Raw genomic sequence first — 13,159 nt, 5'->3', positions numbered from 1 at the left:
AGGGCTGTGGTTTGCGTGGCCCTGTGCTTGCTTATCAGATCTCATTCCCCAAAGCCAGTCAGCATGCTGGTGGCATAAACCCATTTGTGAGAGCCAGGCATTCAGCTGCAGTTGTGGCACGACATGGCCTGGGTCTGGGAGGGCAGCTCAGGAAGGTGGCAGCTGTTGCTACCCAACCACAGAATCTAGGCATGAGGTCTTCCATTAAGTCCTTCAAGCTAGTGCATGGCACAGCCGGGATCTCAACTCAGGCTTTCCAGCAACACAGCCTGTGCTCTGGGCCAAGCTCTGAGGGCAGAAGGACCCTCCACCCCTGGGCTCTGGGGTCAATTCACAGAGCCATGGATGGGGAACTGGGGGATGGCACGGGCTCCAGGCCCTCAGCCCCCAAGGAGGCCCTAACATCTCACTGAGCTCGGCCACTCCTCTTCAACGTATTCTCTCCCCAAGCCCCTCCTCTAAGCCCCTCAACTGCTGCCTCACCCATAGAAGTGGTCCCTGATAGTGCTACATGGTCCAGGGGGACCCTACCTCTTATGGCTACAGCTCCCAGGATAGGGCTGGGCCCCTGACCCCAGCTGTGGCTATTGAGTTCCTTCCTGGGGACCTTGGAATTGGGGCAGGGGGCACATTCAGTTGTGCCGGGAAGCCCCACTTGTCCTCAGGCGGACGTGTAACCTGTGGACTCTGAGCCCAAAGGCAGTCCTGTCCTTTGGGACGCAAGCCTCTGGGCTGCAGAGAGGACAGAAGCCAAGCAAGACCACAGGCAAAGAGGCGGGAGGGGTGGGGAGTGAGGAAACAGCCCGTCTCTAGGGCTTTCCCCGCTCCCTATCCCTGGCCTGCCGGGAAGGTCCCCTCTCCTGGTCTCCTGCTCTCAGGTTCTGTGAGACACCCCTATATTTGTACAATGATTCTTACTTTTAGCTCAAGGCCCTCACGTTGGTCTCTTTCCCTTACAACCAAAAAGTACCAGGTACATGGTAAGAGCTCCAAAATGGGGGCCAGATAATTCTTCATCTTCAACTTTTAAGAGTGAAATAGGGCACTGATAATAATTACAGGGGGCTACGGGTAAAAACCAGGATAATCCAGGCAAACCAGGCCACGTGGTCACCCATCTGCGAGTTAAAAGAACAACACACAGATCACTTTCATCTCATTTTGTTCTTCAGACAGTCCTGGAGGGCGTATGAGGGAGGGACTGCCGTTTTCTCTGCGGCAGTAAGCTGGTCCAAGGAGGAGTGGTAGTGGGAGAGGGCTCAGGCCAGAGTGGGCACATTTTCCTGCCTTGTTGATGTGGGGCTGAAGCTGGCTGTGGGAGAAAGGTCAGGGTTGAGCTTTCCTTCCTTTCTTTTTGATGGATGAAAGAAGGAAAGGCCTGTTCTTTGAAATGTGGACTCCCCAAGGCCAATGGGCCTGGTGCCATTCCAAGAATGTGCTATTCTTGGGGGTGGGACAGTGGGCAGGGGCCTGAGGGAAGGAGTAAGGGAGGCGCAGGACAGCCCGAGTGGCGAGACGGATGATGGGGCCTTGAGAGCTATAAGTGGCCGGGCCCGGCCGTGCATGCGTCTCTGGCCATGCTGCTCCTTGGGCTGCTGCTGCTGAGCTTGCTGGCCGGCGGCCGCCTGCTATGGGGCCAGTGGAAACTCCGCCGCCTGCACCGCCCACCTCTTGCCCCCGGCTTCCTGCACCTGCGGCAGCCCAACCTCCCCATGCATCTGCTTGGCCTGGCCCAGAAACTTGGGCCGATCTACAGGCTCCGCCTGGGGCTGCAAGGTGAGCGCCTGCTCCCTGCCTGGCCCACCGCACTGAGGAGGTGGGGTGCTGACCCTGCTGACACCCCGCTCTGGCTGTCTCCCAGATGTGGTGGTGCTGAACTCTAAGAGGACAATCGAGGAGGCCATGGTCAGGAAGTGGGTGGACTTTGCCGGCAGACCCCAGATACCATCGTGTAAGGGGTGGGGAGAAGCTGGGGCCGAGGGAGGCGGGAAGGGCAGGCCAGGGGCTCCCCTGGTCAGTTCCACTCCCCCCACCCTTACTCACAGACAAGCTGGTGTCGCGGCACAACCAGGACCTCTCGCTTGGGGACTACTCCCTGCTCTGGAAGGCCCATAAAAGACTCACCCGCTCTGCCCTGCTGCTGGGCATGCGTAGCTCCATGGAGCCCCTTGTGGAGCAGCTGACCCAGGAGTTTTGTGAGGTGAGGCTGGGCTCCCACAGTCATCCCACGTCAGCCTCACCATTCCCAGCAGCCCTGGCCTGTTTCGTTCATGCACTTCCTCCACAGCGAATGAGAGCCCAGGCCGGCGCCCCTGTGGCCATCCAGAAGGAATTCTCTTTCCTCACCTGCAGCATCATCTGTTACCTCACCTTTGGAGACAAGGTCAAGGCTCTCTGGCCCTCACATAAGCTTGGGCCCACCCCTCAGCCCCTCCCAGACCCTCTCCTCATCCTGAACTGAAAGGATTCCCTCCTTCTCTGGTAGGAGGAAACCTTAGTACATACCTTCCACGAGTGTGTCCAAGACCTGATGAAAACCTGGGACCACTGGTCCGTCCAAATTTTGGACATCATTCCCTTTCTCAGGGTGAGGAGGTGGAGCCCAGACAGCCCTAGCTCCTGGGAGAAGTGGGGGGGGGGGGGGGGGCGGGCAGGCTTCCTTCCCAGCAGCACACTCTTTTGCTCCCTGCCCCAGTTCTTCCCCTCCCCAGGCCTCCGGAGGCTGAAGCAGGCTATGGAGAACAGGGACCACATTGTAGAGAAGCAACTGAGGCAGCACAAGGTGGGACCTGCGTGGACCGGGCCCCCTTAGCCCACAGCCAGTGAGGCGACTGCCCCAGAGCGAGGCAGCTTCTTTGGCTCCGTCTTGGGCCAGTTGCTACCCCCAGGCCCCTGTCCCCCAGGCAGGCCCTCAGGCTGACCCCTCCGTCCTCAGGAGAGCATGGTGGCCGGCCAGTGGCGGGACATGACGGACTACATGCTCCAGGGGGTGCAGACGCCAAGAGGGGAAGAGGACCTTGGACAGCTCCTTGAAGGGCATGTGCATATGTCTGTGGTGGATCTTTTCATCGGTGGCACCGAGACCACTTCCACCACCCTGTCCTGGGCTGTGGCGTTCTTGCTGCACCACCCTGAGGTGTGCCCTGGGGGCGGGCAAAGGCTCCTTCCTGGCAGCCTGTCACTGTATCCTCAAGCAGGCTGTGCTTGCCCCCGGGGCGGTGCGTGTGTGTGGGGGGTTCTCCTAATTGGCACCAAGGCTCCCATAGGTGGTTCCAGGGCATGGCTGGTGAGGCGGCTGGGCAGCTGTGGGTGGGCTAACGGCAAGGCTGGGCCCCAACACCAGGCTTGCCCATTTCCCAGTTCCAGCAGCGGCTTCAGGAGGAGTTGGATCGTGAGCTGGGCCCCGGAGCCTGGGGCTCCCGAGTCCCATATAAGGACCGCTCACGGCTGCCCTTGCTCAACGCCACCATCGCGGAGGTGCTTCGCCTGCGGCCGGTGGTGCCTCTGGCCCTGCCGCACCGCACCACGCGGCCCAGCAGGTGACTCCCGAGAGGTAGGGGTGAGTGGGACCTCAAGCGGAGTCCCAGCAGGCCTCTAACTCCACCCTGCCCTCAGCATCTTCGGCTACGACATCCCCGAGGGTACGGTTGTCATCCCCAACCTCCAAGGCGCCCACCTGGACGAGACGGTCTGGGAGCAACCCCACGAGTTCCGGCCGGGTACGTGGCGGGACTGGGTGCCCGCGGATGGCAGCAGCGCAGGTCGGTCGCTGCAGCCACTGACCCCGGGTCTGTCCTCCCCCCGCAGACCGTTTCCTGGCACCCGGCGCAAGCCCCAGCGCACTGGCCTTTGGCTGCGGGGCGCGTGTGTGCCTGGGCGAGCCGCTCGCGCGCCTCGAGCTGTTCGTGGTGCTGGCGCGCCTGCTGCAGGCCTTCACGCTGCTGCCGCCTGCGGGCGCCCTGCCCTCCCTGCAGCCCCAGCCCCACTGCGGCGTCAACCTCACTGTGCAGCCTTTCCAGGTGCGGCTGCAGCCTCGGGGAGCGGGGCCCCTGGCTTGAGCAAGCGCCAGTGATGGGCAAACGCCTGCCGGTCTCGTGCCTCAGTTTTTCCTTTTATTGCTCCCGCACAAACCCCTCCCCCCTGTAAACATAGTGCTGTGAGATCGCGGGTAGAGAAGGCTTCCTCAGGCAGCTGGTTGGTGAAGGTGGCCCCTGGCTCTTCTCTCCTCGCAGTCCCTCAGTGCTGGGCAGTCATACGTGGGCGGGAGAGGTGAGCCGAGGCTCAGCCTCCCTAGGCAGGGGCCCGGTAGCTTCTGGGTCTCAGCTTCATTTCCGTGAAGGGCACAGAGAACTCGAAGCCCTTCCAGTGGTACCAGCTTACTCCCTGGGAAGGAGGTTGTGGAGAGTTACCGCAGAACATCCCATCTGCTCCCACCCCGGGGCCCTTTGGGGAGATGGTTCCCAGAAATCAATTAACCTTCCCTCCCTGCTATCTTCCTAACCCTCAACTGCGGAGGACTTAACCCTGAGCTGGCCCTCTCCATCCAATAAACCATCTCTTCCTCAAGACACCTTGGTGAGGTGGCATTATTGTCCTATTTCACAATGAGGGCCCTGAGGGGCTCAGTAATTGGCCTGTCACACTGAGTCTCACACCCAGGCAGGCTGAGCCCCAACCACCCCCAGCCTGTGCTGCCCCAGGCCCCTCACCTGGTGGTCCACTGTGCTCCCGTAGAGCCCATTGAGGTTGGCATAATGGCAGTTCCTGTACCACCAGGCCCCTCGGTAGGAGACGGCGCAGGAGATGAGCAAGTTGTTGGGGTCTCGATCGCGAGCAGAGAAGACACTGCCGCTGTGGTAGCTCATAGAGTCCCCTGGTGGGAGCGGGGAATTAGTGAGAGCCATCCGTCCCGTGCCCCCCAGCCCCCAGGCCCCGCTCTCACCTGCAGTGCCATGGTAGCCCGCCAGGTGGAGGCGGTAGTAGTCAGCGGCCGAGTCTACCCGGAAGGAGTCGTACTGGGCGAACACGGCCTCGTCCCCAGCGCGCAGGTCCACACGCATGGAGTAGTCCCCAGCTTTTGTCAGGCTGTGTAGTACCTCGTTGCCTGGGGTGGGGAGTGTGCTCTCATAAGGGGCCTGGTGTCCACAGGGCCCCATCCCTTCCCTGGTCCCCCAATCCCCGTGAGGCACTGACCCAGCCAGAACTCCCCGGAGATGTTCCCGAAGCCGTGGGCATACTCCTCCCAGTCCCGCCAGAAGTCCGTGCGTCCATCCAGGCGGCGCTGGAACACCTGGGAAGCAGGGGGCCACCATCAGCCTAGGCTCCTGGCACACCAGCCCCGGCCCCGTGCGGACCCCTGGGCTTCCAGCTGCCACCCACCAGCCAGCCACCCCCATCGGTCTCCATGTCACAAAACACGTTCAGGGGCTGCTCGCGGTTGCCATTAAGGAAGATGGTGGTGGTCCTGGAAGTGCCGGCCCCGTTCTGCATCTCCTCCCCACAGTCCCGGGGAAAGGGGACACGCAGTCCACCTGAGGAGAAGAGAGTGGGGCCAGTCCTGTTTCCCAGCCTTGGACCCCCTGCTGCCCACTCAGCCCTGGGCCTCAGGTCCCAGCACCCACGTCACGTACCTGTGGTGAAGGACGTGGACACGGGCGATGCAAGGCTCTCGCCCCACACAGCCTGGAGCCATGCTGTGTAGGTGGTGGAGGGAAACAGGCCCAGGAGCCGGTGAGAGGTGACCCCTCCTGGGAGTAGGATCTGTGGGACAGGGAAGGGGGAGGTCAGGGGAAGGGAAGAGGAACCCCAGTGGGAAAGGCACAGGCAGCTCCCCCTGGGATGGAACCCAGGCAGGGCAGCTGGCCAGCGGGGCAGCCATGGGGGCACCTGGGTCTGTCCTCCGAGGGTGTCGTAGGTGAGCAGGTAGCCAGTGGGCGGGACTTGGGGCTCAATCCAAGTGAGCAGGGCCGTGCGGGGGGTTACTTCCTTGGCCTCCAAGTCCTGGGGGCCCTCCAACCCTAGACGGGGAAGGAGGAAGAGAAGGTGGAGATGAGGCCCTGGGTCTCCCAAGCACCTCCCTCCCCCCTACCTCACACACCTCTCAGGAAGTACCTGTGGTGAAGATGATGCTGGCTGGAGAGGTGAGGTTGGGGCCCCGAAGGCCATGCACGGTGGCCGTGTAGTTGGTGTGGGGCACAAGGCCATGCAGGGGGTGGTCCACGGCGCTGCCCGGGGCTGAGGCCTGCAGGGGTGGGGCTGGCAGTGGCGGAGCCATCAGCCTCTGCCCCTTCCCTGCCCTGCCAGAGTGCAGCCTGCCCTCTGCTCTCACCACCCTGAGCAAGTCCCCTCCAGAGGCCCAGCCCTGCTCACCCCCTGGGGCTGTGACCTGGATGTCATATGTGTCCACAGGAGCCTGAGGGGGCTTCCAGTGCAGCATGGTGTTTCCCTCCATCAAGTTCAGTGCACGCAGCTGGGTGGGGCCATCAGGAACTGGGGAAGAGAAGGGGTTTAGGGCTGACCCCACTCCTCCTCTTCCTAAACTCTGCTGGGCCTCGTCTGCAGCTGCAGCTTGCATCCAACCCCTCTTCCCTTTTCTGTTCACTCTCAGCTCCCACCCATGCCCTCATTTTCTCCTCTGCCCCGCCTGGATCCCGTCCATCTCACCCGTGATGAGGACATCTGTGAGAGGCTCACTCTCCTCAAAGCCTCGCACGGAGACCACAGTCACTTCATAGCGAGCACCTGGGATCAGCCCCTTGAGTTCCTGGGTCCGGGCGCGGCCGTCCACTTGCACACTCTGTGGCTCCCCTGAAAACACAGTGAGTTTGGGAGGTTGTCCAGGGAGGCCAGGAGTTGCTCAGGGTGGGCAGAGTGGAGGGAGCAGGAGAAGTGAGAACCAGTGAGGACATGGGCAGAAGGGTGTCACCTCCATCCGCCAGCTGGTAGGAAACTTTGAAGCTGTCCACTCTGGATGGTGGGGGCATCCAGCTGACCTTGGCTGAGGTCTCCCCAATTTCACTGAATTGGAGGTCACGAGGGCTCTCTAGAACTGATGGGAAGGGTGTGCCAAGCAATGATGGTGAGGACATGGGGCAGGGAGGTTCCTGTCCCAGGAGTCCCAGCCCTCCTCCTCCCAGGGCCCCACTGGCTCCAGACGTGCTCACCACCACTCCTTGCCCGACATTGAAATGGAAGTTGCTCTGTCGATTCCTCCCAGCCCTCCACCACTCACCAATCTCCCCTTTGGCTAAGGCACTAGCTTGGAAGTAAAAAGCCCCCCAACTTTGGGGCGCATGGGTATGTGCCCAGTGTGGCGCCTTACTTGGGCTGAGGGTACGGGCGGCGCCCTGGACGCTGTCGGCCTTGTGGGGCCCCCGCAGCCCATACAGCGTAAGGCTGTACAGGGTCCCAGGACGCAGGTCCCGGAGCACGGCTGACTGCCGCATCCCTGGCACTGTCAGCTCCCGCTGCAGCAGGGGACGTGGGTGAGGCTCCAGAGTGCTTGGTAATGGGACCCCATAGCGGAGCAGGAAGGAGTCAAAGGCCCCGGGTGGGGCCTCCCAGTTGAGTCGCAGAGAACTGGTGGTCACGTCAGTCACAGACAGGTGGGACAGGCGGGGCCCTGGGTCCCCTGGGGTCTGACCAGCAGGCGCTGACCCTGCACAGAGTGGGTGGGAGAGAAGGGTTTGGAGACAGAAGCACACCAGCTTGGTGACCTGGGGCAGGTCCCTTCTGCTACTCCACCCTGGACCCTATTTCCTCATCTGTAAAATGGAGCTAGTGAGAGGCGGGAACCCACAGCAGGGCCCATAGTGATGACACACACGTGTAGAACCAAGGGCGGCTTGCCTGCCCCTCCCTCCTTCCATGGTAGGCTCCTCACGTTCCTCCTGTGTTCACCACTTCTGGGTACCCACTACCCCCTTCCCAGTCCCAGAGTAGAGGCAGGTGAGGCTAAGATGCAGGGCCCTCGCTTGCTGGTACCTGTGGTACCCTGAGTGGAGACAGGTCCCAGGCGCTTCCCTTCACGGAGGCCGTAGAGGAAGAACTTGTAGGGAGTGTTGGGCTCCAGGCCTGACACGAGGACCTTGTTCTGGTCACCACCCACGAGCAAGGCCTGGGGCTGCCTATCTGTGTCCCAATACTGGACCACGAAAGAGTCAAAGGGGCCCTTGGCCACAGTCCATGAGAGGCGCAGGGAGTCTGGGGTCTCATCCGTCACCATCAGCTCCCCAAAGGGGGGTGAGGGCTGCTGCTCCTTCTCCAAGGGAGCTGTGGGGAGGGTAGGGGAAGAAACTCTTACTCAGGAGGTGCCTACACCTCAGCCCTGGCAACTTCTGGGAGGCATGAGGGTCTAGGAAAGGGTCCCTAAGTGTGGCTTCAAGGACAGCCAACTGAGGAGACAGGCCTGATCCAGCCCTGTCCTGCAGGAAAGAGGGTGGGTAGGCCAGTTTCCTCCTCCAGGGGCCACTGCCCAAACTCTTCCCTGCCCCCACTTCCTCCCCACTCTGACCCAGGTACAGGAACTACATAAGATCCCCTCCTGAGAGAGCAGTATCTGGGGGTGCTAAGAAGGGCCTTGGCTTTGCCCTTACCCCAGCCCCCTGAGCAGGGAAGTGGCTGGAGGAGAGACGGGCTCCCAGAGGGTATCTGCATCGTCAGGGAGATGCCTCCCAAACAGTAAGAGGCAGGCTGGGCAGCCGGTCAAGCTCATGGGCTGTCACTGCCCGCCATGACCTCCCCCTGTTCTCTACCAGCATGGGCCCTCGTTCCACCTGCCTCCCCAGCCCTGCACTAACAGCCCTGGACCAGGGCCGCTGGTGAGGAAGGGGTGGGGGAAGAAGCCAGGGCCAGAGCTGGGAGAACGAAGGGAAGAGCTCACAGAAGAGAGCTGCCAAGGGTGGGTGCTGACTGATGGGGGTCGGGGATACGCCTGCATCTAGTCCCCACAATGAGGGTTCAGGGAAGAGACGGAGGGAGTCTCAGGGCCCCACAACCCAACTGGCCATGTGCCTCGTCTGGCCAGGGTGACTCACGATCCTGGAAGGGGGTAGGGGTCAGTGACCTATCTCCACCCCTTCCTTGGGGGGCTGAGTCATGGGCACAATGACACTAGATTTTTCCATAGTCTTTGCAGCCAAACCCTCCCATGTTTTCCACCTCTTGCCACAGAGTTGGGACAAAGGGAGGAGGCTGTGACCATGTCCTCAGTGCCAGGAGCTATTATTCACAACCACTGTGCAGGTGTGGAGACTGAGGCTCGAGGCAAGGCAGTGGCTTGCCCACGCCACAGAGCTGGCGATCGGAACGCGAGCATAGGTCTGCTTGGCTCCGAAGCCTGGGTTCCAGTCAGTGAATGAAGGAAATAAGGCATGTAAAATGCCCAGAACAGGGCCTGGCATGCAATAGGGACTCAAGAAATGTTTGTTGGTGGTGTTATAACTGTCATGCCAAGGCTGGAGGCAGAAGACTAAACTTCATGGGAAGGCAACCGGGCCAGCTGTGGGGCTCAGATAAGAGGCCGCTCTGGCAAAGGTGGGCGGCGGGGCTGGGGCTCACCCGTGGTGCCTTCGGCAGAGAGGGGGCCCAGCTGCTTCCTGCCTGCCAGCCCGAAGAGCAGGAACTTGTACTTCCAATTGGGTGCCAGGCCGCTGATGGTGGCCTCTAGCTGGTCCGCGGCCACAGGTACCACCTGGGGCCTCCCATCCCTGTCCTTGTACCGGACCACGAAGGAGTCGAATTCCCCCTCAGGGACCGTCCACGAGAGGGCCACGGAGTCTGGGGTCACATCCGTCACTGCCAGCTCCCCCAGGCGAGGAGAAGGTTTTGTGTCTGGGACTAGAAAAGAGAGAGAGGTACATGGAGAGTGACAGAAACGGTGATGGGAGCAGATAAAGCTTCCTCAGGGCTCTGGAAGCCGGTTCTGGGAGCTGGGAGGGGGTGACTAGGCCACATGTCAGGAAGGGACAGGCAGAGGAACAGGGATAAAAGAGGAGCTAGGGAAGAAAGCAAGTGTACCTCGGGATATAGAAGGAGTAGGGAGAAGGATGGGAATGAGGGGTAAAGGGGGAGTTCAGGACTGGCTTTCCCTGGACCCAGTAAAATAAATGGGTCTGGAGGCGCTGGGGTCTGGAGTGTGGAGCACAGAAAATGAAATTCCAACTGTCAGCACCAGGTGGTGAATGAACATCCAAAGCCTGCAGGGGCAAAGGGGGCCTCTGGCCCTCACTCACGGGTCTTTGCGTCTGCAGAAAGTGGGCCATGTCTTTTCTCATCCTGGAGTCCAAAGAGGAGGAACTTGTACTTGTGCGCTGGTACCAGCCCCGAGATGACGACCTTGCGGCTGTCTCCACCCACCGGCACCGCCTGGGGCTGCCCCTGTGCATCCCTGTACTGGACCAGGAAGGAGTCGAAGAGGCTCTGGGCCACCGTCCACGAGAGCTGCACTGTGTCTGAGGTCACAGCTGCCACAGCCAGCTCCTCCAGGCGGGGTGCCACAGGGGGCTCTGTGGGAAGGGAGGCTGGAACACAGCAGAGGAGGCTGTGGAAGGTCCCCGCCCCAGAGAGGGAGCGCTTGCCCCAGGCTGTGAAACTAACATTCTAGCAAACTCTTCTGTGTGTAAGCACAAAGCAGTGGTGCCCTGCTCCTCACACAGTATGTGAAGTAGCTGCCCTTACAATGAACATCCCCACTGTTGGGCTCTGCAGCACACAGAGGTTAAGAAACATTAGCGTAACCACACAATCAGTATGTTTAAGACAGAATTCAAACCCAGAGAACCTGGGTCCACAGCCACGTCTGCACCACTAGAAGGCCCTGTCAGGGAGCCTGAGGAAACCACATAGGAAGAATTTAGTAGGTTAGAGGCCCCGATCATGAAGGGAGGGAGGAAGCTAAATGCAGAAGGCGTTGGCTCCATGCCCCCCTGACCCCGACAACTGTCTCCAGCGGCCCTCACTCCATTCAAGTACATGTGAGGCCGGACCATGAGCAGCATGTGAGACGCGACGGCCCGCAGGCCCACGTGTAAGGGGTTCTGATTTCCAGAGGGAGAGCAAGAGGGGCGCAGAGGGAAACTGGGGACTGCCCCTCACTCACCGGTCACGCCCACAGTGGACATGGGCCCCTCGCGCCGCCCCCCGTGCAGGCCATACAGGTGCATCTTGTACTTGCGCCCCGGCTCCAGGTCCCAAACGGTGACCTCGCTCTCGTCACCCCCGACGCGTACCACCTGGGGCCGCCCAGCACTGTCCTTGTACTGGACGGTGAAGGACTCGAAGTGGCCCTGGGGGACGGTCCAGGAGAGGCTCAGCGAGTCCGGGGAGGATCCTGTCACCGTCAGCTCCCCCAGGACAGGCTCCTCGGGGGGCTCTGGGGCCTCTGTGCTGGGTTCCGTGGGGAAGGGCGTGTCACCCACATCCACCTGGGGAGCTGAGAAAAGAGATTAGGGGTAGAAGCTTAGATGGCAACCCACGTTTCTGGTCAAGTCTATAGGGACAAGAAAGTTCATCCTGCTACAGTGCTCTTTGAACTGTAGGATTAGTGGCTGGCATGGCCTTTGTGTTGGCCGTTTGGTTACTCATTGTGGAAAGAGCTGAGACTAGCTCCCAAACCCCAGTCATGGACCTGTTGGCAGGCACTATAAACATCCAGAAGGCAATTCAGACACATGGGTCAGGAGCCAAAATAATGCTCATTTCCTTTGACCCAATAATCTCATTTCTGGGCAGCTATCCTAAGAAAATTATTAAAAAGCAGGAAAAAGTTGTATCATAGTAGTTCATTCTGGGATTATTCATGACAGCAAAATGTGTCAGGGACCAAATGACCCGTAGACGATTAATTTTGTTATGGCACTTTTGCCATGAAGCATCAAATAGTCATTAAAGTGATGATTAATGCAGGTTGTGCAGCCACAGGATAAAAGCTCAGAAAGTAGCTCGGAGACAAAAAAAAGCAAGTGCCAAGAATTAGATGAACACTCTGCAACCTTAAAACACGCACTGCACCGGGAATGCAGACAGAGGGCGTGTTATGTACATTGTTACCAATGCTGCTTGTTGGGTCAAAAGGTGGTCTGACTAGAAATTTTTTTCCCCCGTTTTTCAAACTTTTTCATCATGTTGCTATATTCTTTTTAACTAGAAAAATACAGACTTAAAAAGAAATCCTGGATTATAAAAATTAATAATCTGGGGGAAAGTTAGGCGTGGGGACGTGGGTCCCCTCTACTTGGTGTGTGTTTGGGATTCGCCTTGATAGAGGGTAATGAGAACCTGAGCCGTGAATGAGAATGACCAGCTTACCTTAGGAGTGTAAATCGTTCTAATGTCCATTTTCTAATGCGTTCCCTATTCCCCCCTCCTCTACCACGCTGTGAACACACCTACAGAAATGAGGCCCACCCCCCAGGACTCGGGGGTCTGAGGGAAATGGCTCCTCTGTGCACAGTATCTTCAGGGGAGGAGAGTGAACCTCAAAGCCGCTCACATGGTGTCACAGGGGCCACCACCCGCCAATTGTCTTTTTCACAACTAGAAATGAAATAAGTTGCAAGAATGGTGCAGTTCGGGGGAGACAAGGAGTTTACGAAAGAAGACATTATCTTTAAAAACAAAAAAATTCCAGGGCGGCTGGTTGGCTCAGTGGTCAGAGCACAGTGCTCATAACACCAAGGTTGCCGGTTCGATTCCCACATGGGCCCATGAGTTGCGTCCTCCAAAACCAGATTGAAAACAAAAAAATTTCCCCTGATTATTAAAGAAATGAGTGTCATTTAAGAAAATTTGGACAAAACAGAATAGAATAAAACAGGAAGAAAAGAGTGCTGGAACATTCTATTCTGTCCCATAAACATGCATCCCATGAGATCTGTGTTTCCTTCCGGTTTTCTTCCCATGCGTGTTATTTTCAAGTGGTTGTGATTAGCATTCTTACAAAAACTTTGGGCTCTTTTTTCAATGTATAATGATATTATAAAGTAATAGTCTTACGTTAAAACATTTCAATGATGGCGTAATAGCTCGTCTTATAGGTGTTACCTAATTATTTAACCATCCCAATGTGGTTAGGTGTTGGGTTCTTTCTTTTCTTTTCTTTTTTTCTTTTTATTTTTTTGTTATAACAAAGAAGGCTGTGATTAAGATGGAAAAAAAGGAA

The 13,159-nt window shown here is 58.6% G+C and overlaps 2 protein-coding genes across 3 annotated transcripts in view; one reads left to right on the top strand and one right to left on the bottom strand.

The window, feature by feature from the left end:
- Nucleotides 1-1,507: 1,507 nt before the first annotated feature.
- Nucleotides 1,508-4,568, top strand: CYP21A2 (cytochrome P450 family 21 subfamily A member 2). 2 transcript variants are annotated; one of them, XM_019715587.3, is made up of 10 exons: nucleotides 1,511-1,776; nucleotides 1,862-1,951; nucleotides 2,046-2,200; nucleotides 2,288-2,383; nucleotides 2,486-2,587; nucleotides 2,696-2,782; nucleotides 2,936-3,136; nucleotides 3,361-3,539; nucleotides 3,616-3,719; nucleotides 3,808-4,568. In XM_019715587.3, the coding sequence occupies exons 1-10, from the start codon at nucleotides 1,578-1,580 to the stop codon at nucleotides 4,056-4,058; spliced, it is 1,464 nt and encodes a 487-aa protein (XP_019571146.3). In that variant the 5' UTR covers nucleotides 1,511-1,577; the 3' UTR covers nucleotides 4,059-4,568. The 2 variants fall into 2 exon arrangements, with proteins under 2 accessions (XP_074188825.2, XP_019571146.3); XM_074332724.2 differs by lacking the exon at nucleotides 1,862-1,951 and having other exon boundaries at nucleotides 1,508-1,776.
- TNXB (tenascin XB) overlaps nucleotides 4,091-13,159 on the bottom strand; it is a 49,195-nt gene continuing 40,126 nt past the window's right edge. The window contains 16 exon segments of the mRNA XM_088795864.1: nucleotides 4,091-4,383; nucleotides 4,710-4,873; nucleotides 4,943-5,104; nucleotides 5,194-5,290; nucleotides 5,380-5,531; nucleotides 5,631-5,760; nucleotides 5,887-6,017; nucleotides 6,112-6,255; nucleotides 6,370-6,489; nucleotides 6,664-6,807; nucleotides 6,926-7,048; nucleotides 7,322-7,657; nucleotides 7,984-8,271; nucleotides 9,559-9,837; nucleotides 10,233-10,520; nucleotides 11,099-11,431. Coding sequence (XP_088651990.1) covers nucleotides 4,282-4,383; nucleotides 4,710-4,873; nucleotides 4,943-5,104; nucleotides 5,194-5,290; nucleotides 5,380-5,531; nucleotides 5,631-5,760; nucleotides 5,887-6,017; nucleotides 6,112-6,255; nucleotides 6,370-6,489; nucleotides 6,664-6,807; nucleotides 6,926-7,048; nucleotides 7,322-7,657; nucleotides 7,984-8,271; nucleotides 9,559-9,837; nucleotides 10,233-10,520; nucleotides 11,099-11,431 — 2,993 coding nt within the window. The 3' untranslated portion in view covers nucleotides 4,091-4,281.

This window comes from Rhinolophus sinicus, chromosome 2 (genome assembly GCF_057876585.1).
Source record: "Rhinolophus sinicus isolate RSI-liver-muscle chromosome 2, RSI-T2T, whole genome shotgun sequence".
Taxonomy (NCBI): Eukaryota; Metazoa; Chordata; class Mammalia; order Chiroptera; family Rhinolophidae; genus Rhinolophus; species Rhinolophus sinicus.
This window is presented reverse-complemented; position numbering and strand designations above follow the sequence as displayed.